The sequence below is a fragment of the Acanthisitta chloris genome, unplaced genomic scaffold, assembly GCF_000695815.1.
Source record: "Acanthisitta chloris isolate BGI_N310 unplaced genomic scaffold, ASM69581v1 scaffold4895, whole genome shotgun sequence".
In the NCBI taxonomy this organism is placed as follows: Eukaryota; Metazoa; Chordata; class Aves; order Passeriformes; family Acanthisittidae; genus Acanthisitta; species Acanthisitta chloris.
In genome coordinates, this window is record NW_008671964.1 from 10,530 (window position 1) to 33,574 (window position 23,045).

The window sequence follows — 23,045 nt, forward strand, 5'->3', positions numbered from 1 at the left end:
TCTGTGCTTGCTTGCAAGGTTTACGTCAGTGGATTCCCAATGGCATCAATGGAGTGATGCTTCCAGCTTTGCACCAGCTAATTGGGGGAAGAAATGGACATGTTTCTTTCTACCTTCTTGTATACAACAAGGGCTTATAATGATGGCTAAGTTCTGCATTATTTATTGGGCACAGTTAGTGCTTATGGAGCTCTGAGGAAGAAGAAGGAATTGGCTTCTGTGCAATGAGCTTATTATCTAGGCCATTCACAGACTGAGGCATCTAACATTAATATATTCAATGAAAATTTATTCTGTAAGGCAGTTTGCTCCTGAGCCTGGAAGAAAATATCACCATGTGAGGAAAATGTTCTCTTGTGGTCCAAATCCATGGTGGGATTTCCTGTCAAAGCTACTCAGTTGGAATGCACTGTTAATGCAAAAGCTACAGTGGTGGTGTGTGTGTAGGGTGAACCTCCATCTCCTAATAGGGCTTGATGGGAATATTGCTGTTCATAATCAGTTTTCAAGATGGAGCCCACACCTATCACTTCATTATCTGTTTACTCAGGAAGAGTGAAAAGTCCAGCTTTGGGTATTTCCCCAGGAATTGCTTAAAAAAGTGGCTTGTGAGGGAGAGAGATTTACTGGTGTTTGTTGGAAATGACCCTGCAGTCAGTTTTCTTTCTTAGAAGTTTCTGTCCCTTGTTTTGGCAGAAAAAATGCTGGTTTATTAAGTCTTCTTGTATGTAATGGATCATAACTGTGGTCATTTTGTAGCTGCTATACAAGCAACTAAGCTGTTCCTAGCTTAGAGTGGAGCAGAACTGGGTAGAAACCCAGCTGTGCCATCTTCCTCTCAAAAATTAGGCCCTATCAGTACTTAATAGTAACTCATTTGGACAACGTTTTCAAATAATTAGATGAAATGATATTTAACCTGTCTTGCCAATAACGATGATGTTTTCCCCTGTTTTCTTGACTCTAGAAAGGAACATGTTTCACTTTCCTTTGCAAAATCTTGCTGGATGGTTTTTGACATGAACCCAGAAGATCATCAGATTCATGGTGCTCCAAGAAAGGAGCAAGTTCTAGAACTGTGCTAGTGATCTTAAACGGTAGGGCCTTATTCTTTCCCTCTGAGGGGAATAAAGGGCTGTGATGCAGACAAAAGAAATGGGCAGCAATGTTGCACAAGCAGATATGGTTTCTCAGACATGTTCTGATAGGTTGAGGCTAAGATTTCTAGCTCTACATGAAGGACAGTGGAACCCCCGTTTACTGTTACGATGCTGTCTGCAGGCCAGGACTCATTGTATCCACATCCTTTGGGATTGTCATCCTCTTGGACTGACAGTGTTGAAATGGAGAGCAAATTCTTGGATTTTGGAGTATCTGGAAGGCTCAGGAATAAAGCATCAAAAATACAGGCTATGCTGTGCATTCTCACAGGCTGATTTTCAGCTCCTTGTAGACAAAATATGTTCACGTGCTAGTATGCATGAAACCCTTTCCATTTGGGCTAATGCTTACAAAGTCATTCAGGCTAGGAATGAGTTTTGTGTTTAAACATGATGGAGCACTTTTTGAGCAGGCTTGTGACTTGTGAGCTCTGACAGTTTGTACAGAGCAGACCCAGCAGGTTTTCGTCCTCCTCTGTCCCATAGGCAGTCCTGTGCAGTAGGAGAGGTAGAAAGTTTCCTGCTTGTGTGTCTGCTTCTCACCTACCCCATTTCACAGCTAAGCTTGCTAAAAACCCCATCAGTCAAATGCCAAACGAGTTGACATGGTGGGCTGTTAGCTGTGGTTTTGGCATCGTGCGAAAGCAACTGTCCATTCTGCTGCCTTTGCAGAGGAGTGGTTAAGGCCGGAAGAAAAGGGGAGGAGTTTTGGGGGGCCTGGGCCAGTAACTTGGTTTGATCAAGTCTTGATACCAAGATGGCTTTGCCCTTTTCTTTTCCAAAGAACTTGGTTAAGGATTTATCAGTTCATAGAATCACAGAATGATTTAGATTGGAGTGGACCTGAAAGATTACCTAGTTCCAAGCCCCCTGCCATGGGCAGGGACACCTTCCACCAGGCCAGGTTGCTCCAAGCCCCATCCAACCTGGCCTTGAACACTTTCACGGATGGGGCAGCTTGTGCCAGTGCCTCACCACCCTCACAGTAAAGAATTTCTTCTTAATATCAAATCTAAATCTACCTTCCTTCAGCTTAAACCATAATCGACCCTATGTTTTCCCAGTAGTTGCCGATGACCACTCTTGGACACGTGCAGAACCCCACTCTGAGGTTATCTGTGCTCCACCGAAGGGGCATTGAGAGCCATGTCTTCTCGTTTGACTTGTGTGAGGAGTTGCTGTGTGTGACTGCAGACGTGCAGGAACACAGGATGTGACTGCTCGTGGTGTAGAGCTGCCTGAGAACGTGTGTGTGATGTGGGGCAGACAGTACAAAAGGCATAGTCATTTTGATTCTCACCTAGTGCTGTGTATAGCAAGTATAAACCCCTTTGACTGATTCTGTTCTCTCTGGTTACTGCTTTCTTGGGTAAAATTCTTAAAATTAAGAACTTCAAAACTCCAGAATTTGCGAAGAACCTAAGAATGGAGAATTGAAGCTATAGCCCAAAGTATCAGCTGGTTCCTTTCAAAATTGCACAGTTCTGATTCTGTCAAGAATAAAATTGTAGAATCTGGGTGGATTTCTTCAAAGAGGAGCAAAGATCGTTCAAGTTGTCACATGTTTTTGCTCCTGTGGGTATGATTTAAGAAGGTTTCTGGTGTGTCCTTACAGATTGGTCATTTCCCTTTGTCATAGGGAAAAGAAGCATTTGTGATTAATACGAGGTCACTGGTGTTATTTCTATATATAAATAAGTTTACTGCAAAGACACTTGCCTCAGCAATGAATATGCAGTACTCATTGTTTTTAAGCAATGCACTTCTTATTTTAGTAACATTTTTGAAGCACCCGTTCCTGTTTTGAACATGAACATTAGGTTAGGAAAGAGTTTGCACAGCCCTCGGTGCCCAAGTACTTGGCTCCTGAAAGATTGTTCTGAAAGCATCTTCCTGACCTCAAAAAAACTCATCAGCATTTTCTCAGTATAAGTTTTGCAGTTCATTTCGAGATTGACTAAACTGTCTCATTATGCTACTAGTCCTGGGCATAAGAAATTTTATTTGCAGAGACGTTTGCAGATCCCCTGTCTCTGGAAGTATTCAAGACCAGATTGCATGGGGCTTGGAGCAACCTGGGCTAATTGAAGGTGTCCCTGCCTATGGCAGGGGGTTGAAACTAGTTGATCTTTAAAGTTCTTTCCAACCCAAACTGTTCTATGCTTCTGTGAAATGTGGGTTTGTTGGCTCTTTTTTTTAATTACTTCAGCTGCACAAAAATACATTTTATCAGTGCCTGATAAAGTTTTTACTGTCAATGATAAGAACAGGATGTTATTTTTTAAAAAAATGTATTTTAGCCTGTAAATGTGTAGTTGCAAAATTCTGTACACCTATAGCATTTCTTCTTACTCCATCTCTAACAATATTAAGCAACTGTTTCCACAGGAACAGTGCTCTTTACAATAGTCAGTGTTGTGGCTTGCTTCAAACCACAACCAGAACATGTAGGTATTTGAAGAGTACCAGATCTTTCCATTTCTCACTGTGAATTTTCCAGTGGGTCATTACTTGTTCAGAATTTCTACCTCAGTATCTGAAACCACCCCACTGCTTCGTGTAATGTCCCAGAAGCCTTTCAGATGCTGCAGGGCTGCAAGAGGCATCTTTTAGAATCAGAAAAAGCCAAAACTCATGGTGCAGCCATAGTAAGGATCTAGTCAGCAGCTCCAGTTTAGGAGCAATTGTTCAAGACCAGGTTGGATGGAGCTCTGAGCAACCTGTTGTAGTGGAAGGTGTCCCTGCCCATGGCTGGGGGGCTGGAACTAGATGATCTTTAAGGTCCCTTTCAACCCAAACCACTCCATGATTCATTCTGTGATTCTATCTACCTCTTCGCTTCTGTAATCTTATATTGGGCTCTTTCAATATCATGTATATTAGGAGTTGAACAGCATTGGGTGTTTTATTATCTTTCTCAGGAGACTGTGAAATGTTGCCCTTCATTGCATGTGTGTCAGTTATTAGAGGGACTGTATCTCTTTCATTTACTTCCCCCCAAGGTGGTTGCTGAGAGTCCTGCTCGTAGAGAGGGCAGGACTGTTTGACTGGCTTCTCAGCTTTGTATTACAAGGCTTGGTAAATCTTAAAGAAGGGAAATGATTTCATTTCATTTTGAGAGAAGACAAATGCTGTCCAAGGGATTTCTGTCCTCAGCTGGTGAAAGGTGTCTGGTTAAGGTTATAAGACTAAAACTGATGTGACTTTTCCTGGAGTGAATAAAATCTTGCTTTGGGAATTAAGGGAATGTGTCCCCCCTCAGCAATGGCTGTTTGCCAGCAGGAAGAGGAGCATAAGGTCCACATTAGCAGTGCCACCCATGTGGCACTTTTCTGACCTGGTTTTCCTCAGGAGGGAATTTATACTTTTAAATGTATTAGCTAGTGTGCTAGAGTTAAAGCATATGTGTTTGTATATAAAGCACATGCAACACTGTGGCATAGATAAAACACCAGGCCTTCCATTCACAAAGAAACGAAACATTTGTCAAGGAGAGAACATGACAGCAGTTGTCCTAAATATGACAGCCTTGTAAAGGAGTCTATCCTGCTCTTGGCTCACCTAGGTTTGCCTTGTGCTGGGACTAGTAGTGGTCCCCAGCAAAAACTCTGTTTGAAGAGAAGAACATTTACCTGCAGCTTTGTGAGTGATGTTGAGCTTCAGATGGGAAATGTGGTCAGCATCAGGTTACATTCTCGATTGACATGAGCAAAACCACTCTGTGTTCCAGACTTTTCCTCTACATACCTTCTCTGTTTTTTTCTGTTTGTGTCCTCCCCTTGTGTTTTTTTAATCCAAGGTAAATCTTGGTCACATTGGTTGAAAAGTACTTCCTCATCTTGAAACCACACTTTGGAAAGGGAAAAAGGAATATTAAAAAAGGGGAAATATGTGACAACATGCTGCTGGTAAATGCCAGCAAGATGCCTGTCAGCTTGCAGATGCACACAAACCCCAGAAAAGCCTCCTCCTTCAGGTGGAAGCAGATGACTGGGTCAGCTGAACAGCATATCCCAGTGACACGGCACCTCATCACCCATCCAGTGGCTTGAGAAGGCTGGAGGACAAAGCTGTTTAGCTCCTTGTCTCAGCCTAATTGCTGGAGTCACAGCTGTGACTTTATGGTCACAACTGGGTAGTGAGATCTTCTCTCTCATGAGGTAGATGAGGAAAACTGTAATCACAGACTTGATGGGACTAAAAATTGCTTGGTCTTGGACAGTCTGTCTCTTACTGCAATACTTGGCCTCAGGATTTCTGGATGTTTTTTTTCCTCATTCTTTCTGTACAAGCATACAAACCAGGGTCCTTCTCTAGGAATAACTTCCATGCATTTTTCTAACTGCTGTTTTACTGAGATATTTTTATTATACTCTTCTCTCTCCCCCTCACTAAAAAAACCCCAAACCCCAAACAGAAAAACAAACCCATAAACTAAACCCACTATAACAAATAGGATATGATCTAACTTGGCAAAGCAAATGTTGGCAATGGCATGTCCTTTCTGGGTGTTGTCAGCTGCAAACCTACATTTTTTTTGCTGCATGAAGACTTGACTGTGACTCCCAGTGCTGGACCTCTTGGGATTAGAGCAGAGACTTGAGCGGTAACATCTGGACACCAGGAGCAAGCATCATACCTTCAGGAATGCTGGGGGTGTGCATGCCTTGGCACTCCTTTTTTTCTGTACCTTTGGAAACATCTAATTGGCTATGCAGCCAGAAACTGCTACTGCTTTTACATGATGTTCTGGGATGTGTGTGTCAGGGATATTGAACAATCCCATAAGTAGTTGGCAGGGAATGGGAGAAGGGAGTATGTGGGCTAAAGTACTTTTAACCTTCCTCCTTCTCTTTCAGTGTCCCAAGCAGGTTTTCTCCTGTGAGATGCCACCCACCTTCTATAGGTTGCTTTTCATCATTCTGGCTCAAATAATTTGCCAGATCATAGAATTGTTAAGGTTGGAAAAGACTTTTAAGATCATCAAGTCCAGCTGTCAACCTAGCACCACCACCATGTTCACCATTAGACCATGCCCTCAAGTGCCATACCCACACATTTTTGGAACTCTTCCAGGGATGGTGACTAAAGTTGTCAAACTCAGAGATGCTAACCAAGAAGCAAGAAAGGTAATATCTTGCAACACAGAGTGTGAGAGTGAATGTGGTGGATTAATACTGGCTAGATATAAATGTTAGTCCTTAATAGTTTCATTATTAAGACACTACTAGGTGAGGAAGTGAGAGGAGGAAGAAGGAAGCAACTGTGATTAATTCCAGATCTGGAAGTAGTTATCAGAGCATAGGTGCTTAGGCTTCCCCATGGTGTTATAGTCCATGCCAAGATCGAAAGTTGCTGGAATTAATCTCTCCTTTTTTTATCCTCACTCAGGATGAGTAATGCGGTTAAGGCATTAAATGGGGATATCCGTGATGAGAGCTGTACTTCTAAAGACTGGCATGCCCCTGAGACATGCTGTTTGAAATCTTCAGCTTTGCCAGAAATATTGCTGATAACTTGGTCTTGCACATAGATTAATTCACTGTGATGCTGACAGGAGTGGTGGTGGTGTGTGCCCCCCAATGCACTTAGTGCAAGGCTTTAAAGTCACTGAAAAGACTGATGGGTTTTGGTGCTGTGCAGCAATTGATTCTTCTTGATGTCTGGACCACTGTCCAGTCCAAGCATCTGTTGCTTTTGTGGTACTGCAGAGTCCTCGTTGCACTTTTCCAAGGCCATGTGCCTGCTGTGCAGTGGACTAGGTCAGGCCTAAAGACCACACCATTGTTTCTAGTTCTGCTCCTACCATCCCCATACTTTGCTTTCACTGTCTATAAAATTGATGGTGTAAAGTTTCCTCAGCACCCTGAGGGACTTCACTGTGTTTGGTTGGAAAGGTGGAAATGTGAATGATGTGCATGATCTCGTATGCAGCTCCTTTCATCTGTCACATTGCCTTTAGGAGGGATATAGCAGCACCACTGCAGGAATGTGATACTGGGATGGCAGCCTGGGTGGGAAACTTCCCTGGGTGAAAGCAAGCACTGTGGGCCTTCCTGATGTTTCTACCATCCGTGTTTTAGTGTTCCAGCTGTCCCCAGTGCAGAGATACAGCAGCTCTGGAAGTCAGGCTGAGATAGGTGAGTGATGATCAGGGCACATACCTGTCAGACCCTCACACAGCACACAAACCACTTGCCAACCAGGCACTGTAGTGTTGGGGATTGCAAGGCCCTGGAGTTGGTAAAGATCTTTACAATACTTGGTGTCAGCGGGAAGAGGGAGGAAGGTACCTGCAAGTCAAGCCCTCTGCAGAGTTGTTGGTTTGCATTTGTGTCTCTGTTGTGGAACCCCTACTGTCAATCTGCAGGCATTGAAGGTGCTGATCACATCCCACTCCAGAATCCTTCTTTTTAATTTTGCAGCAGCCATTAGTAGGAATCAAGCCCCATAAATATCTGAACATTTCCAGCAGATTGCTTTTTGCTGTACCACCAGGACTTAAGTTTTTAACTGTTATTGAAAAGATGGGATTTGGCTCTTTGAAAGTGAGTCTCTGACAGAAGAGTAGTAGAAAGTTGTGACCTTTCCCCTTTCTACCTGAGGTGTTGAGAAATTTGATGGCTATATCTGGAGGACTAATGGATTTTAATGGTTCATGATCTCATCAGCTGTGGCCTGGTTTTAGAAAGAAGAAAGAGCTATTGGACAAAAATGGAAAAAAAGCAGCACACCAAATTAATTATATGTAGTAGGAAGATATTTTAGAAATAGTGACACACCTAATGGAGACTCGAATGAGAATAATTTCTCAGAAGTTTGAGGTTATGCAATAAAACCTGTGAATAACAAGAAAATATTTCCCAGCACTGAATACTGGAGGTGTGTAAGTGAGCAAGGTGCTGGGGAGACAACTGCAGAGGGGCTCTCTGCAGAGTATTACAGCTGGTTTAGGGGTCCACAATTCCTTGGGTTGGATCCATGAACAGGGTATTGAGGGCTCTGCCTGACACTGTACAACCCAGGGGAGTTACCCTAAGTTACACAGTGCTCTCCTGCCATAGCTGTGCAATGATTATCCTTGCATGACCAACAGGAAAAAATGGACACAGAACACCATGTGCAGACTTTGCTGCTTGATGCAAAGTTATGAATGATTCATAAGCCTGCTTAGATTTGTTCATAAGTTTAATTAAAACTGCGGGTGAATGCTGTGCCTTGGAAGACTTCTCAAGGGCAGGAGCATCGTTATTGCTTCTCTGCCCAATCTTTTTGTTTCTCCTTCTGTATTTCTGCCTGGTGCCTGTTCTGTTCCTCTCTGTGCAGACTTTGCTGCTTGATGCAAAGTTATGAATGATTCATAAGCCTGCTTAGATTTGTTCATAAGTTTAATTAAAACTGCGGGTGAATGCTGTGCCTTGGAAGACTTCTCAAGGGCAGGAGCATCGTTATTGCTTCTCTGCCCAATCTTTTTGTTTCTCCTTCTGTATTTCTGCCTGGTGCCTGTTCTGTTCCTCTCTGGGCAAACCTCAAGTCTCTGGTGTGTGCCTGCAGGTGTGTGAGCTACCTGGACTCACTTTCTCACTGGCACTCACCTGCTCTTTCCTTCTTGGGGGACATTGCATCTGTGCTCAGCTATGTCAGTATTTTACTTGGAGGAGGCTCCACTCACCAATTTACTGCTGTGGCCCTTGGAACATATCCAAATGGGAAGTGTCACCTCTTTGTCTGCTTGGCACCAGTCAGTGATTTATTTCTTTCTTACTGTAAGCAGCAAAAGTGGCACAACTTCCTGGGTTTTCTGCCAAGTTGTATTGAGTTAATGTAGAATGCAGAATATATGCTTGTTTATAATCTCCAGAAGTTGGAGATAGAGTGCATTGTGCACTCAGTGAGAGACCTGAAATGTGAACTGCCAGCATCATCCCTTTGCAACTCTGTCTCCAGAGTGTAATAATACAGCAGTGTCCCAGGGCTCTGCAGTGTTGAAATATTTGTTTTGTTGGCAATAACTGCTTCTGGAGGTTTAGTGACTTCTTGTTACTGTTCATTGCAGGGAAATAGAAGATTTTTGTTGTTTGTTGGTTGGTTAAAGCTCCCAAGTTTCCTCAAGAGCAGAGACCGTGTCCTTCCTTCAGCCTCTTTACCTGCAGTTGCACACATAGGTGTTTTCAGGCATATTTCCATACATTGCCTATGCAAAACTGATAGCCCCATACCAGCTACTGAACGTGAACATGGATATATTTGCTGTAATCAAGTGTTCAGACAGCTGAGAATGAAGCCCTGTGTTTGCCATCCTTTAATTTAGTGGCCTTGCATTGATGTCAGTATTTGCCTTTGGAAAAGTGATTTTCTTCCCCATCCCTTAACATAAAAAAAGCTGTAGGAGTAAGGCAAGAGGAGTTGGGAGGAGAACCCATTGATGGACTGGACATGGAGATATTTGGCATGGTGTTACAAAGATGTATGTCTAATAATTACTGTTTAACTGTGCACAGCAGAGCTAAAGAAGCTCTGCATGTGTGTGCATGTGGCAGGGAAAGGCAGCATGCTTTGTGTGGGCTATAGTTGTACAGGCTGCTGGGGATGTGGCATCCTGCCCCTTCTCTCTGCAGCCAGCTGGGCTACAGGGGCTGCTCAGGGAGGCTCAGAGGAGCCTTTTCTCTCTCCCTGGCGTGGGCAGTTTCAGCACCTGCTTTGCTCTTTGTGAACCAGCAGTTCACAGTCATCCCATGCTTGGTATGCTCTGTGCCTTGACAAAATGGTCTCTCACTGGTTAAAGTCTGGTCATGCTTCGTGTTCTCTTCTCAGCCCATTTACCACCCTAGTCATTTCTAGCCCCAGATGAAAACCCTCCTCTGTTGCAGACTCCAGTGTGTGCATGGGACTCTTAGGCTCTCCCCGGTCCTTCCTTTCATTTTAAGTTCCACAAAAATTGCTGAGGGAACAGGTTCTTGCTCAGCAGTGGTACTGTTGGGGTCAATGCCTGGTCTTAAGAAACTTCAGTACTGTGAGACTTAGGCAATTGGATTCCTTCCCCCATAACATAACTCAGGAAAAGAGATAAAAATATCCCTCTGAAGAATTGTTGTTTTTCTCTAAAAATATTAGGAGAACAAAACCATAAAAGTCCCTGAACCAGTTGTGTCTGTCTCTCTCTCTTTTTAACATTATAACCCTAAAATGTTTTCAAATATACTAAAAAGCAGCTCCCTGCAACCATTACTCATAAATCATTCACTGCTTTAGAGATGGGATTTCTCAAAAGCAATATAAATTGGTGTAACTCCATTAGGAGCAGGCTCTGGCTCATTATTTCAAAAGTTCTATTTTTTTTTTAAGATTTGAAACTTCTTTTTTTTTTTTTTAATCTGTATTTTATTTGTAGCCCTTCAAGGAAGTTTTCTTGGCAGGAATTTTCACAGGGGAGATAAATCTCGTTCCTACCTGAGCAAATCTCCTGTTGAGGTGTGTAATTTCTTGGATGAAACCAGACTAAAATTGATTAAAGAGTCCAGGATTGGCTAAGAGTCATTAGTTATGCATGATTGTTCATGGCTGCTGCACAGCTTATAATTATGCAGCTTGACTGAAAACAAAAGTAATATTTTAAACAGCTATCCTGAAACAAAAAATTAGAATGACAATATTACAGTAATAGCTGGAATAACTGGTTATAGGAGTTATGAGAGAGTCTGACTTTCCACCCATTTGTAAGTTTACCTCCAGAGTATTAAACATGAAGCAGTAATGGGTGTTGGGTGGTTTCTTTTTCCCCCTGAAACTTTGGCAGTTACCATCACTTGCAGGAGGTGGTTTGAATGTTCATCCTCTGCCAAGGGATGGCCAGGCTGACCCCCAAGGGACCAGGTGTCATCTCTAGGTCTAATCATGCATCTACTGCAGCTGGAATAGGTGAGCTGTGAGGACTTCGATGCTCACGGTGCCTGGACCTGCTGGTTAGAGGTGGGATTGGCAGCCTTTCCCCAGCTCTGGGACACTCTACTCACTCTGTTTGGTGACCTGACATCAAAATTAAATCTTGGTGGGAGCAAGGAGATGCTGCTGTTTGGCAGCACCAGGCTCAAAGGTTGGGTGAACGAGAGCTTGGGTAGCTGACATTGTCCAAGTGGCATCTCCTAGGGCCTCCCCTGCATGGAGCTCACCATGGGTCATTGAGAATCTGTCCATGTTTGCCCTTGGCACCTGCAGTGGGAATTACTGCCCTAAGCACTTGTCAGTCTTTGCAGGAATGAGAAGATACTTTGGCACCCTGTTGTTTTTTAGGCACACTGATTTGAATCTTAAAAAGTGCACGCTGTGCACTTGTAGGAAAAATGCTGTAATCTGTTGGTCTGGAAATGCAAAATCCCCTTTGTACTAGACAGCCCTAAGGATTTTCAAAGGTGCTTGACTTGATAGACAGGTGTCTGTCAGCCTTGAAAAGGACAAGAGGGACTGATTAATCCAGATACTGTGTATTTACTGAGAAAGTTGCTATTTGACCTGTCCAACAAAGGCATACTCAGGAGGTGCTTATGTTATTAAAACACAGAAAGATCTGACATTCCATAAGCATGATCTGTTAGGAGCTTAAACAAGAAAAATTACAAGAAATAACTAGAGGCATGTGAAAAAACAGCTCTAGCCTAACCCAGACTTTCAGCTCTTTCAACTGAACTGAGCCTTGGGAATTGCCTCTACAAATGTCTGATTACACATGCAGTTCTGTTAATTAAAATTAAAAATTGTGTAGGAAGTCAAAAGATATAGATAGCTACTTGTTTAATTAAGCTAATGAAGTCCCCAGGTAGCTTTTATATTTGCTTTATTTGCTGCAAGTGTCTGGCCTGTTCTGGTTTTGAAGCCATGTCAGCACTGACAGGGCTTAGAAAAAGGCTGTACAATCTAGGATGCTTATGAATTGTGCCTGTGGGGAAGGAAGGACAGAACAGCACTGGGAGAAAGGATGTTCTGGCTCCAGGGTAAATGCAGTCGTTTTTTGTGTCTAATCCAAAGACAATAAAAAGATTCTCACTGATTTTGATAGACTTCAGATCAGGCTTCCCAGACTGGATTATCTGTTGTGCGGAAGGGAGGAAAAAAATTCTTGTATTTGCAAGATTTAATGCTTGTGCCAGATGCAGTGTTGAAGATGTCTTTTCATCCTGGAGGCCCAGCTCATCCACCTCATCTCCATTTGGGAGAGTGAGCACTCATGGGCAAGCAGCCAGGCTTTGGCTCTGCCCCTTCCCATCCACAGGGAGCCTTGCACAGAGGCATGGCAGGCTCTCAGGAGCCTGACTGACTATTCCTGCTCTTCGAGTTCAGTGGATGCTTCAGCTGGGTGTTGATATGTTGCCTGAGAGATTACCCTCCTTCTGAATTTGTTTTCCAAACCTCTTCCATTGATGAATCATGCACGGCCAGTTTTTATTATATGTGTGAAGGCATGTGATTAAGGAGTTCTGTTTTGGTCTCGCTGCATCTGTTCTCTTCCTGAACTGGCTTTTTTTTGTAATGCAGAGAAGGGGAATAAATAACACCTACCCTGTTGCTGGGAACAATGTTAGTACAGCCCTTTTCTTGAGGAGCTGTGTGAGGTGGTTGACTGGGGCCCCTCCTTGTGGGAAACTGATCCTTTGCAGCTCCCTTTGAAGTCACATGGAGCAGCACGATCTTGGCAAGTTCAGGCATGGGGCACTGTGTGAGTGGTTTGAGTTAGGAGTTAAGTCCTCAGTCCTGGTTCAGCCTTGCTGCCAAAGGCTTGTGTCTCACAATGGTCGTGTAATGAAGCCGTGGCTGAACTCATCATCCTTCCCTACTTGTTTCCAGCTCGCTTGCCAAAATCCTCCGGCACTTGTTTTCTCTTAGGTATGGCTGTGAAGTTCAACAGAAGTTAAAGCTCTGGGCCAGAATCCTGTGGTGTTCTCACAGGTACAGCTGAGCTCCAACAGTTGATCTTATCCACCCCTTGTGCTATGGACAAACGTGCTGTCTTCCTTTCCTTGTAGGTGACTAGAGGATTTACTACACTGACAAGCACACTTTGCTCTCCCAGTGAGCTGAAACTTGGCCAAGTTAGCTCTAAACCAGCCAGAGAGTCTGTGTTTTTCCTTCTGGTTGTTCCCTGGAGGCCCAGGCTGAGGATGAAAGTGCTGGAGAGAAGGGAGGGTGACGATTGTTTACTGCTCTGTGTGCCAGTGGTGTGATGCTGCATGCCACCAGTTTAGTTTGATTTATTTAGAGATCACTGCACCTCACAGCATTCACCATACCAGGCATGCAGAGAATTTCAGACTTCTCCTTTGCTTCTCCCAATACAACAAGACTTTTTATCCTTTATGGCAGTTTATCTCCTGCTTTGATACTCAACCTTCCAGGCAGAATTCTGTGATTCCCTAGAACAAGTTATCCTGTGCCAAATAGATCTTGGCATTAGGAAACTTTTCTCTGTACCTATTTCTCTTTGATTATTGTGTCAAATATATATGGGGGGTTACATTCCTCTACCACTTACCTCCTATATTATGGTGTAGGAGTTCTCCCTGAGCATCATCTGTGCTGCCTTCAGGCTGTTGAGTTTCTCTGAGCCTCTCCTGCTTTCTTTGAGAAACGTCAGCATCATCTGCATTGTTCACCCAAACTGATTGCATGGCCTGCTTTGGACTTTACTTGTCCTGTCAAGGGTAATACTGTGACCCCTGTTTCTCTGTAAAAATGTAGGAGGTTTTCCTTTGAGCAGCCATGGGCTATGCTGGGAAGAAAAGAAAGAAAAGAAGTGAGAAGCAAAACTTGGCATCTCTGTGGTACTTGTGTTACACCCGCACTGCTGTTGGGAGGGTGGATCATCATAGAATTTTAGGGGTTGGAATGGACCTTACATACCATCTGCTCCCAACCCCCTGCCATGAGCTGGGACATCTCCCCACTAGACCAGGATGCTCAAGGCCTTATCCAACCTGGCTTTGAACACCTCCAGTGTTGGGGCAACCACCACATCCCTGGGCAACCGTGCCAGTGTCTCAGCACCCTTACAGTAAAAACCTTTTTTCTAATATCTAACCTAGACTTCCCCTCTTTCAGTTTGAACCCGTTATCCCTTGTCCTATCACTGCAATTCCTCTCTGGCTCCTTGAAGCCCCTTCAGATATTGAAAAGTTGCTCTGAGGTCTCCATGCAGTCTTCTCTTCTCCAGGCTGAACAGCCCCAAGTTCCTCATCCTGAGGCTGCTGGATCCCGAGGGTGTTTGCTGATACTGGGAGGTACTGGCATCACCAGAGCCTTTCCAGCATCCACTCATGGCCTGGGCTGCCAGCCAGCCGGCGCCAGATAGGGTTATATCCCTTCCATGGCTGGAGGGCCAGTCCTTTGGCAGCTGCTTCCTTTTGAAGTGTTCAGACCTTATTAAGTAACAGAGTGTAGTGAGAAGTCCTCTCAGCCTGTGGAAGTAGGTGCTGGTGGTGGATGTGCTTTAGTGACTGAAAAGATTGAAAGAGGGCTGATATGAGTTCCTCCTTTGGGGGAAGAAGTAGGGTCCATGCTTCTAATCTATGGGCATCTGGTTTCAGACAGTTTTGGGCGTATTTCTGTGGGCCCAGCTGTGGCTGCAGTTGCTTGCTGGGTCAATAAATCTGTCTCAGAGCATGTGCTATTTCTGTAGCTACACTACAACTGTGAAGACAGTGATGGAGGTGTAAAACAGGGGCAGGAACATGAAGGACCATGCTGCAGGGGTGGCTGAGGTTAGCACCAGGGCCTGGGTCAAGCAAACTGCTTGTTCTTCACATCAGCTCAGCATCTGAGCATCTGTGGGGCTGCACCAGTACCGTGGGTTGTGGTCCAGCAAGTGTGAGGAGCTCATGGACATCAACAGCTGCCAGCACGAGGCCCTTCATGCTGTGTGGCCATGGTACAGGGTGTCTGTGTGACGGTGAGAAGAATGTGCTGTTTGGTGGGTGTTGGTGTATGGGAACTGCTCGATTGCCTGCTCTCAGGCAGGCTCAGGGGAGGGCATGTCGTGGTCAGACATTTGCCTTTCAGTATTCTAGGTCACAAATTATTTTCTGTTTTGGGCACATTCCCAAACATAGCCCCATACTAGCCTCTGTGAAGAAAGTTAACTCTACTTCAGCTCAAACCAGCGCAGGGAGTTATCTCAGGTATTGTGTTGCCTGCTATGTAGCTGGTCAAATTTCATCTCTAAGGGAGATCCCTGCAGGTCCACAAGCCAGACTTTTACCTAGGGTCTGTTAGGATTTCAATTTATAGTATCTTATCTTTTGTTGTTGCTGTCAATTTAAGGCCGGAGAAACTGTTCAGACTGTCTGGTTTAACCTCTTGTTGAGGACAAGAATTTCCTCTCAGTCCTGCATCCTGTGGGGTGCTGTTGTGCCAAGGTTTCAGGAGCTCCTCGCATGCTGGGGCTTTAGTCCTCATTTTGGAGCCTTTCAGCTGTAATTTTTAATTAGGTCCTGCTTACATGTGCTGTGAGAAGATCTTCAGTGTAACTACATCCTCTTTGCTGAGTCCTCTTGGACAGTGGTATAATACAAGCACAGCTGCATAGTTGGTGTAGGGGATTTGGCTGGTCTTTAATCTTGGAGTCTGGAGGAGAGAGAGATTGTTTTATAACTCTCATAAATCTCCTGCTATTGCTTTCAGAATTATTTTGTTTCTGTTCTGTAAGACTGTGCTGGGGCAGAGAAATCCTATTTGCCCTGATGGATAGCAAGGTGTGTCTCAGTTTGGACCAGTTTTTGTCTGTGCCCTGTGCTGAAGGTGGATGATGCTTTTGTAGCATCTCCTAATCTCAGCACAGCTGCTTGAGTCTTGACAAGCCTTTGCCTTTAAGACTGAACAAGGAGTGCAGAGTTTGCTCTATATCCCACCAGAGACCATGTGTATCAGAAGAAGGGAGGAAGGATCCTCCTTGTGAGTGTGAAAACAGGAGTCTGATGTATTGCTGTGTACAGAGACTGGCAGGAAAATGATAAGCACTGAAGAATGATTTTGGAAACCTAAGTAAGTAAGAATTTTTTCATAAAATCTGAATTCTTGATATCCCATAAATCAATTCGGGTGACTGTATATTACAGATAATATGTATTTTTGAAAGAACCATTTCTTAAAAAAGCTGCATGTCTCTCCAGTGAACTGAAATTTAGGCAAAGATGATGCATGATATTTCTGGAGTTGAAGTTTTGATATTAATGGAGGCTGAGGGCTGTTCAAATACAGCTTCCTAAAGCCAGTGTAGTATGCAGCCCAAGCAATCACAAAAATTAATATTGAGTCAAAGCTAAATATTTAATCTAAATTTTCCCTGTGAGATTGATTTTTATAGTTGTATTGTTATAAAACATAGTGTACATAAAATCAGCATTTTGATGGGATTTTCTCAAGCAGTGCTACCTTCCCTGTTTTGTATCCCATCCATAGAGGGGGGTGTGTGGCACTTCTGATCTGTAGCTGGAGTTGTGTGGATAAGATGCTCTCTTGTCCTTTTTCTGAAAATATTTCCTCTGCTCACCATAACAAATTCCCAATAGTTTAAATAACAATTTCTCTAGTTCTGGAACAGAATGTAGGCTAGGGAAATGTATGGTGATGGTGTGTGCTGTCCCTACTTCCCCCTCACTTACCCCAGAAGGCTTTTTTCTCTGGGCTGTGTTAGTGAAGCTGCAGTCAGCATCCCTGGGAGTGGAGGTGTCAGCAGAAACTGCTGCTGTACCTTAACCCTGCAGTCAACCCAGCTTGGACACCTCCTTCCCCCACCTATAGCCATGCTGGTACTTTCTGTCCATTTGTAGCATGACTGTTTGGCTGCTTGCTAGACATCTAGAGTTAGTCTTTCTCTTTTACCTGTATCTTCATGTTGTTCTCTTACAAGGATGGGTTGGGGCATGGCAGGGTTTGGCAAAGCATGGGCAGAGGTTGTCTGGATTAGTGGTGGGCCATACACTATTGCTCTGAGAGCTTAGGCTGGTGGTTGGAGATTTATTTGAGCGATGTGATGTGTGTTAACAGTGGAAAGGAATCAAAGGGTTCTCAGGATACATCATGTGTTGTCTTGGAAAAAGGAGGGAGCCTGGGCACAACATCCTTTCTTGCAGGACTGGGAAATGTTTTTCCACTCTGCATTGTGCACACCAAAGTGTACTAAATTCCGGGCACCTCCAGTGAGTGCTGCTAACACAGACTTGCTTTTCCTTCTGCCAGGCCAAGGAAAAGTGGTTGTACAAGAGCAGGGAGGGTTTGGATGAGCATGTTTATTCATTCCCCCAGAGAGCTCTATTTTCAGAATTCCTGTTCTGCACAGGCTATTGATACCCGTGAGGTGTGAAGTTCATCTCTGCTAATTTTAACTTTGCAGTCTGGGGGCATGTTGAGGGGTGCCTTGTTCTTGTCTGTTTGGTTTTGTTTTTGAAGTGAGATTTCTGTGTGACAGCCTGTCTCAAACTTCAGGGATCCTTAGCTGTAATTTTAGCTGGTGAATAAAAAAAAAACCCAAACAACAAAAGCAAGACCATTATTACAAATGTTTCTAAATATGAAAAATGTACTCACCAAAAAATAAATACTTTCTTTCAAGGACAGGTTGACCGACACTGGGATTGAATCTCTGATCCCTAAAATTATGTTCTATATCTCTATCTAATTTAGATTAAACGACAAGGAGTCCTTAGGTAACAGCACTAACAGTTTCCTATTTCCTATGGTTTAAGGCCAAAAGGTGATTTATGTAAGGAATCAGCATTTACCTCAGCACTGATGGTATTTTGAGAGACTGAAACAATTTCAGTGAGATAAGATTCAATAGGGAAGAAATATCTATATACTTCTCAAAACAGATACACATGGATCTTTGCAGAGAATTGTGTGCATTTAGTATTTCTCCTGCTTCATTTATTTGACTAATTGGGACACTATTAACCATATTTAATTTTTTTAAATCTCTGTTTCCTCTAGAAGCGTTGAGATTGTTCAAGGCTGAGATTGTTCAGCACTTCTAGGAAAAGGAGGGAATAAAGTTCCTATTTTTTTTTTATGGATCCCTGAATGTTGAACAATTTGAGCTATGAGGGCTTGATTTCTTGTAAAATTAAGGATGTGTGTCAGAATATATAGAGAGCTTCAAATACAATAGTATTTGAAGCTTCAAATACAATACAAATGCTGGCAGGATTTGTCATTCAAACTCCTGAGTAGAGTCTCTGCCCCGAAACACAATCTTCTAACATTTCTTTTACTTTTTCAGGTGGATTTGGAGCCAGAAGGCAAAGTGTTTGTTGTCATAACTCTTACAGGAAGCTTCACGGAAGGTAAGGGAATTATTTTGGCTTGTTTCCATTGAGATATGGACTCTGGTGTGTATTCCTGCCTGCAGTTACCAAGCAGTACAGAAGTGAATGGCATTCTTCATGGGCCACGTGCTGTGGTGTGCTGGAGATTTCTGGAGTGATGGGGGAAGTCTGGAAGGGGCTGTCAGTAACAGCTCGTGCTGTGTGTGCCCTCTGCTCTGATCTCGGACCGGGGGAGCCAGTTCATGCTCGAGCTGGTTTATTTATCTGAAGTTGTCCTTCAAACAGATTGGTTTTGTCACCCATACTTTTCACCTGGGTGCCTCTTGAAGGGCAAGCTAAGGAGAAATTAGAGCATGTTTAAAATAGAACACGTTTAAAACATCTGGATGATTTTTATTCCATAATGGTTCCCATCTACTTCATGAGCATTTCTGCTTCCTGGGTTCACTTTGCACAGGAAACTTTGAGGTTTTTAGTTTGACAGCTGCCCTGAAAAAGCATATGGGCAGCTTTTTTTTTATTTTTCTGTAACTGTATTTTATAGTGTGATGTTTTTAATTTCCCTGTTGTTTATTGTGATACCAGTTATGAGAGTGGATGTGAGCTGTGCTGCAGCAAGCCAGGAAATCTGGGATAGGGCACAGAAAAAGCTTATTTTCTCCAAACCACCGTTCTTGTTTTAGCTGCAGCCTCAAGCTGTATTTGTTGGGGGGTGTTTTCTGTACAGAAGCCAGAAGTTGAGGAAGGATCTGCTGTGACCTGCAGCTTGGGGGAGGTGTATTTTTAATTTTCTCTCTGGTTCTGCCCTAGAAACTGATTGCTTGGCACTCAGGCTGTGCTGGGGGCTGCAGCATGGGCATCCCACCCTGCCATCCTCTGTCTGGGATGTGAGGAGGGTGTGAGCTGGAAGGGTGCTTGCTTCAAGAGTTCTGGGAGAGCTCTGCTCTCCTGCATGGCAATTCCCCTGGCTCTCACCTTGTGCTGGTGCCCAGACCTGTCACTGCCCCTATCTTTGTGTTTTGAATCCAGGTTTGAATAAGAGCTGGTGCTTTACTTGGATGCTTTTGGGGAGGCTGTGCACCTGGGGCTGCTCTTACTCCTGAGGATGACGGGCAGTGTGTAACTCCATTTGTGGAAGGTGGGATAGGAGGAAGATAGGAACAGAAAGCCTGACTTTGACTCCCAAAGAAATGTATAGTCTTGGAGTTATGGAGAATTGGAGTAGTACCACATCCTGGCACTGCAGCAGGGCAGAGAGGACCAGAATCTCTTTTTCCAGTGAAGTTCACTAACCATGTCAAACTGAGCAGGCCACATAGCATCACTACAACTTTCAGCTCTCTATCTGTTAAGTAAGAATTTGTGTTTTTGTCTGCCCAGGTGTTAAGTCTGGAGTCTGGGAACTGCTCTCATGTTTATCCATGCGTAAAATGTTAACAGAGCTTTAACCCTTTCTCCTCCCTACAACTGTGCTTTGACAGGGAGGCATGAGGGTTACTTTTTCAAGTCAATTGGAAGAAGCTTTCTGTCTGTAACTAGAGAACAGGGAGAGTGGAAAGGTGTGCTAGGGAGGCCCAGAGGAGTTTTTTGCAGGTCCAGAGGCCATGGCTGTTAGGGGTAAAAAGGACATTAGAAATTGGCTTTAATTGCCTATGACAGAGCCAGTGATGGAAAGAGAGGAGGAACTGGAGGGCTTTTACTGATCTGTGTCCCAGTTTGTACCCACATGCAAGAATGTCATGCTTGGCCATTTGAAGCAGGGTTGAGCAGGGATGGTGCTTCAAATTTGTTCTGGTGGTGAAGCTGTGAAGGCATGTTGCTAACAAGGTCTCAGAGATGAGAGATGGAGAACTAGGATGTTTGTACAGCTACTGCTTTCTGAGGAAAATGGGAAATGTGGGGAATAATTTACTTCTCATTTCTCTGTTGTTATTGAGGATGTATAGACTTACAGAACAGGAAGATCAAAGATGGCTCTTGGTTTTTTTTTTTCCCTTGGCTGGTTATTCCCATGTATGGTCACATTTAGAGTTTCCAAGAACAGACGCAATCCAGGGTGAGCCTGATTGCAGATACTGACTTTTTCCAGGCCTTGAATAGTGGAGGCATCCATGAGGAAGGAGTTTCCTTCTGATAAACAGTGAGGTATTGTTCATAACATCATGTTTTATTCTATTTTTCTCTCTCTTTTGCTGGAAATGTCAAGGCTCAGAATTGTGTTTGAAATTTTAAGGTTTTTTTGGAAAGAAGTATGAGAATAACTCACAACCTAAAAGCTCATAAAGTTGCTTCACACTTCTTCTGGTGGGGGGGCCAGCCCCTACCATATCCTCCCTGCTCATTATGGCAAAGGCAGCAGAGACCACCTGAAGGCTTTGTGTCCATGGGTACACAGAACCCAACAATTACTGCACATTAGACTCCACCAGGGAAGGATGTAGACCCATGTAGAGTTGCAAGCATTGTGATATTTAGGACTTCTAATAATTTTCTTGTGACTTTTTAATAGTTAAATGTGTAACTCTGGTGTGTTTCCTGCTCTGAAAAAGGATCAAGCAATGGTGACACAGTGCTACAAAAACCTCCCAGATTTTAGCAGGTAAAACCAGCACCATGGCAGTGTCCAGACAGACTCTTTGAGCCACCCACATGGGTTTTTTTCCAGCTCTTGCCTCACCACTTTCAGCAGACAGCAGGATATCATAATGGAGTCAGGCTGAACAGTGGGGAGCATCTTCCTTTGAAAAGCTTCTGTGAGAACTCCACTGAGCAAAGGTGGAGGGTCAGTGCCTGCTGCTGCTCCTCCTCACATGTCATTCATCTCAGAGAGGTTTTGTGCCAAGCTAGTTGTTTAATTTGTGGAAATAGCCAAATTCTCAGGGTCTCAGATGTCATTGTCTAACACCAGTAAAGTAAAAGCCAAAAAAATGGGCAAAGAGAGGAAGGAGATAAGGGGATAAAAAAGAAAAAAAATCACACCCCCCACACCCCCCCCAAAAATAACCAAAGGAAAGAGACTGGGATGTTAGATCCACCTAAGACTGTATTATTTGGTTGTCTTAGGCCAGTCCTGGTGGTGTTGACAACTTGGACTTTGTTTACCTTTGGGAGAGGTGTTTTTTTGTTTGATTAAAAGTTTTTTTGACTGAGTTCTTAATTTGTTTCTTCTCATCTACAGCAGGGATGGGGGAGAAGGGTGTTACTCCTGTGAGGGGTGCAGAGTGTCCAACAGAAGCATTCGTGTACCGTCAGGATGAGGGCAGTATAGAAAACATACAGCTGGAAAGAGGTTAGTTCTTTGTAGGTTCCCATATGGCTCTTCTGTCCATCAGTGTTAACCTGTTGTTTTGAGGCAGGAAAATGTGCATGTTTTGTGTGTTAAAAATACGTATAATTTTTCATGAAGAGAAAGGAATGGAGCAGTAGGAAGCAAGGGAGCTCTAGTGAAATTATCCCTGCTTATATTTATTTTCTCTGCTGGATGCATTTGTTGCTGTGCTAAGCTGTATCTGATTGTATTAACTCTCCTCATTCAACTGACATTTCCTGTGTAAAGCAACCAGTGCAGAATTAAAATGAAAATCTCCTTACCTTGGGAGGAGATTACCTCTCACAGAAATCACAGAATATCATGAGTTGGAAGGGACCCACAAGGGCCATCAAAGTCCAACTCCTGAGCTCTCCAAGCATGACCACATCTCTGCGGGCCATGCTGGGTCCTGGTGGCCCTGGCTCTTGGCTGGGGTGGGAGGAAGCACACTCCTTCCCATCCGTTTCCCTCAGTGACCCAAGAGCTGTTTCACTCCAGGCTCTTTTATTGAGAAGGCAAGGATTGATTTGTGCCTGCCAGACTTCAGGCATTGCTTGGGGATTGATTTCCCTCCCCTCCTCAAATGAATTTATTTGCTCTTTTCTGGGCTTTCCTTCTTTCGCTCTGCTTGATAACAAGATTTTTTTTTCAAGTCATCAAAATTATGATTTTAAAATTTCCTTATTCTTTTTACTCTGGATAGAAATATGTTTTTTCCCCAAGGGTGTCTTTAGCATTTCTTACCTCTCTCTGTCTCAGTTTGTGTCTCTTTGCCCATGCTCTCTTAAAAATAATGAATGTGCCTTCTCTGAGAGGTCTGTTTTGGTTGTGGATGTGCCCCATCCATGGATGTGAGGCACATTGTCAGCTGAGGTGCTGGGCACAGGAGCAGGGTGCAGTGTGCTGTGTGTGGGACCATACCAAACTGTACCTGTCAGAAGGGAAATTCAGCTTACATATAAGGAAAAAGTGTTTTACTGGTGAGGGTGGTGAGACACTGGCACAGGTTGCCTGGGGAGGCTGTGACTGCCCCAACCCTGGCAGTGTTCAAGGCCAGGTTGGATGAAGCCTTGAGCTTCCTGGTTTAGTGGGAGGTGTCCCTGCCCAGGGCAGGGAGTTTGGACTAACGTGATTTGTAAGGTCCATTCCAACCCCTAGAATTCTATGAAGTCAGTTCAGCTCTGCCCAGCCCTGGGGACTGCAGGAGCTGTTATATAGCTGAACCCATAGTGTCCTGCCTCCCTCACTCCCTGTGATCCCATGTGT

General features: G+C 43.9%; 1 protein-coding gene across 1 annotated transcript in view; it reads left to right on the top strand.

The window, feature by feature from the left end:
- The window catches only part of LOC103801875 (protein kinase C eta type-like), a gene marked incomplete at both ends in the record, with an annotated part of 59,542 nt that overhangs the window by 10,525 nt on the left and 25,972 nt on the right, over positions 1-23,045 (top strand). The window contains one exon of the mRNA XM_009074311.1: positions 18,424-18,487. Coding sequence (XP_009072559.1) covers positions 18,424-18,487 — 64 coding nt within the window. The remainder of the gene's footprint in view (positions 1-18,423; positions 18,488-23,045) is intronic.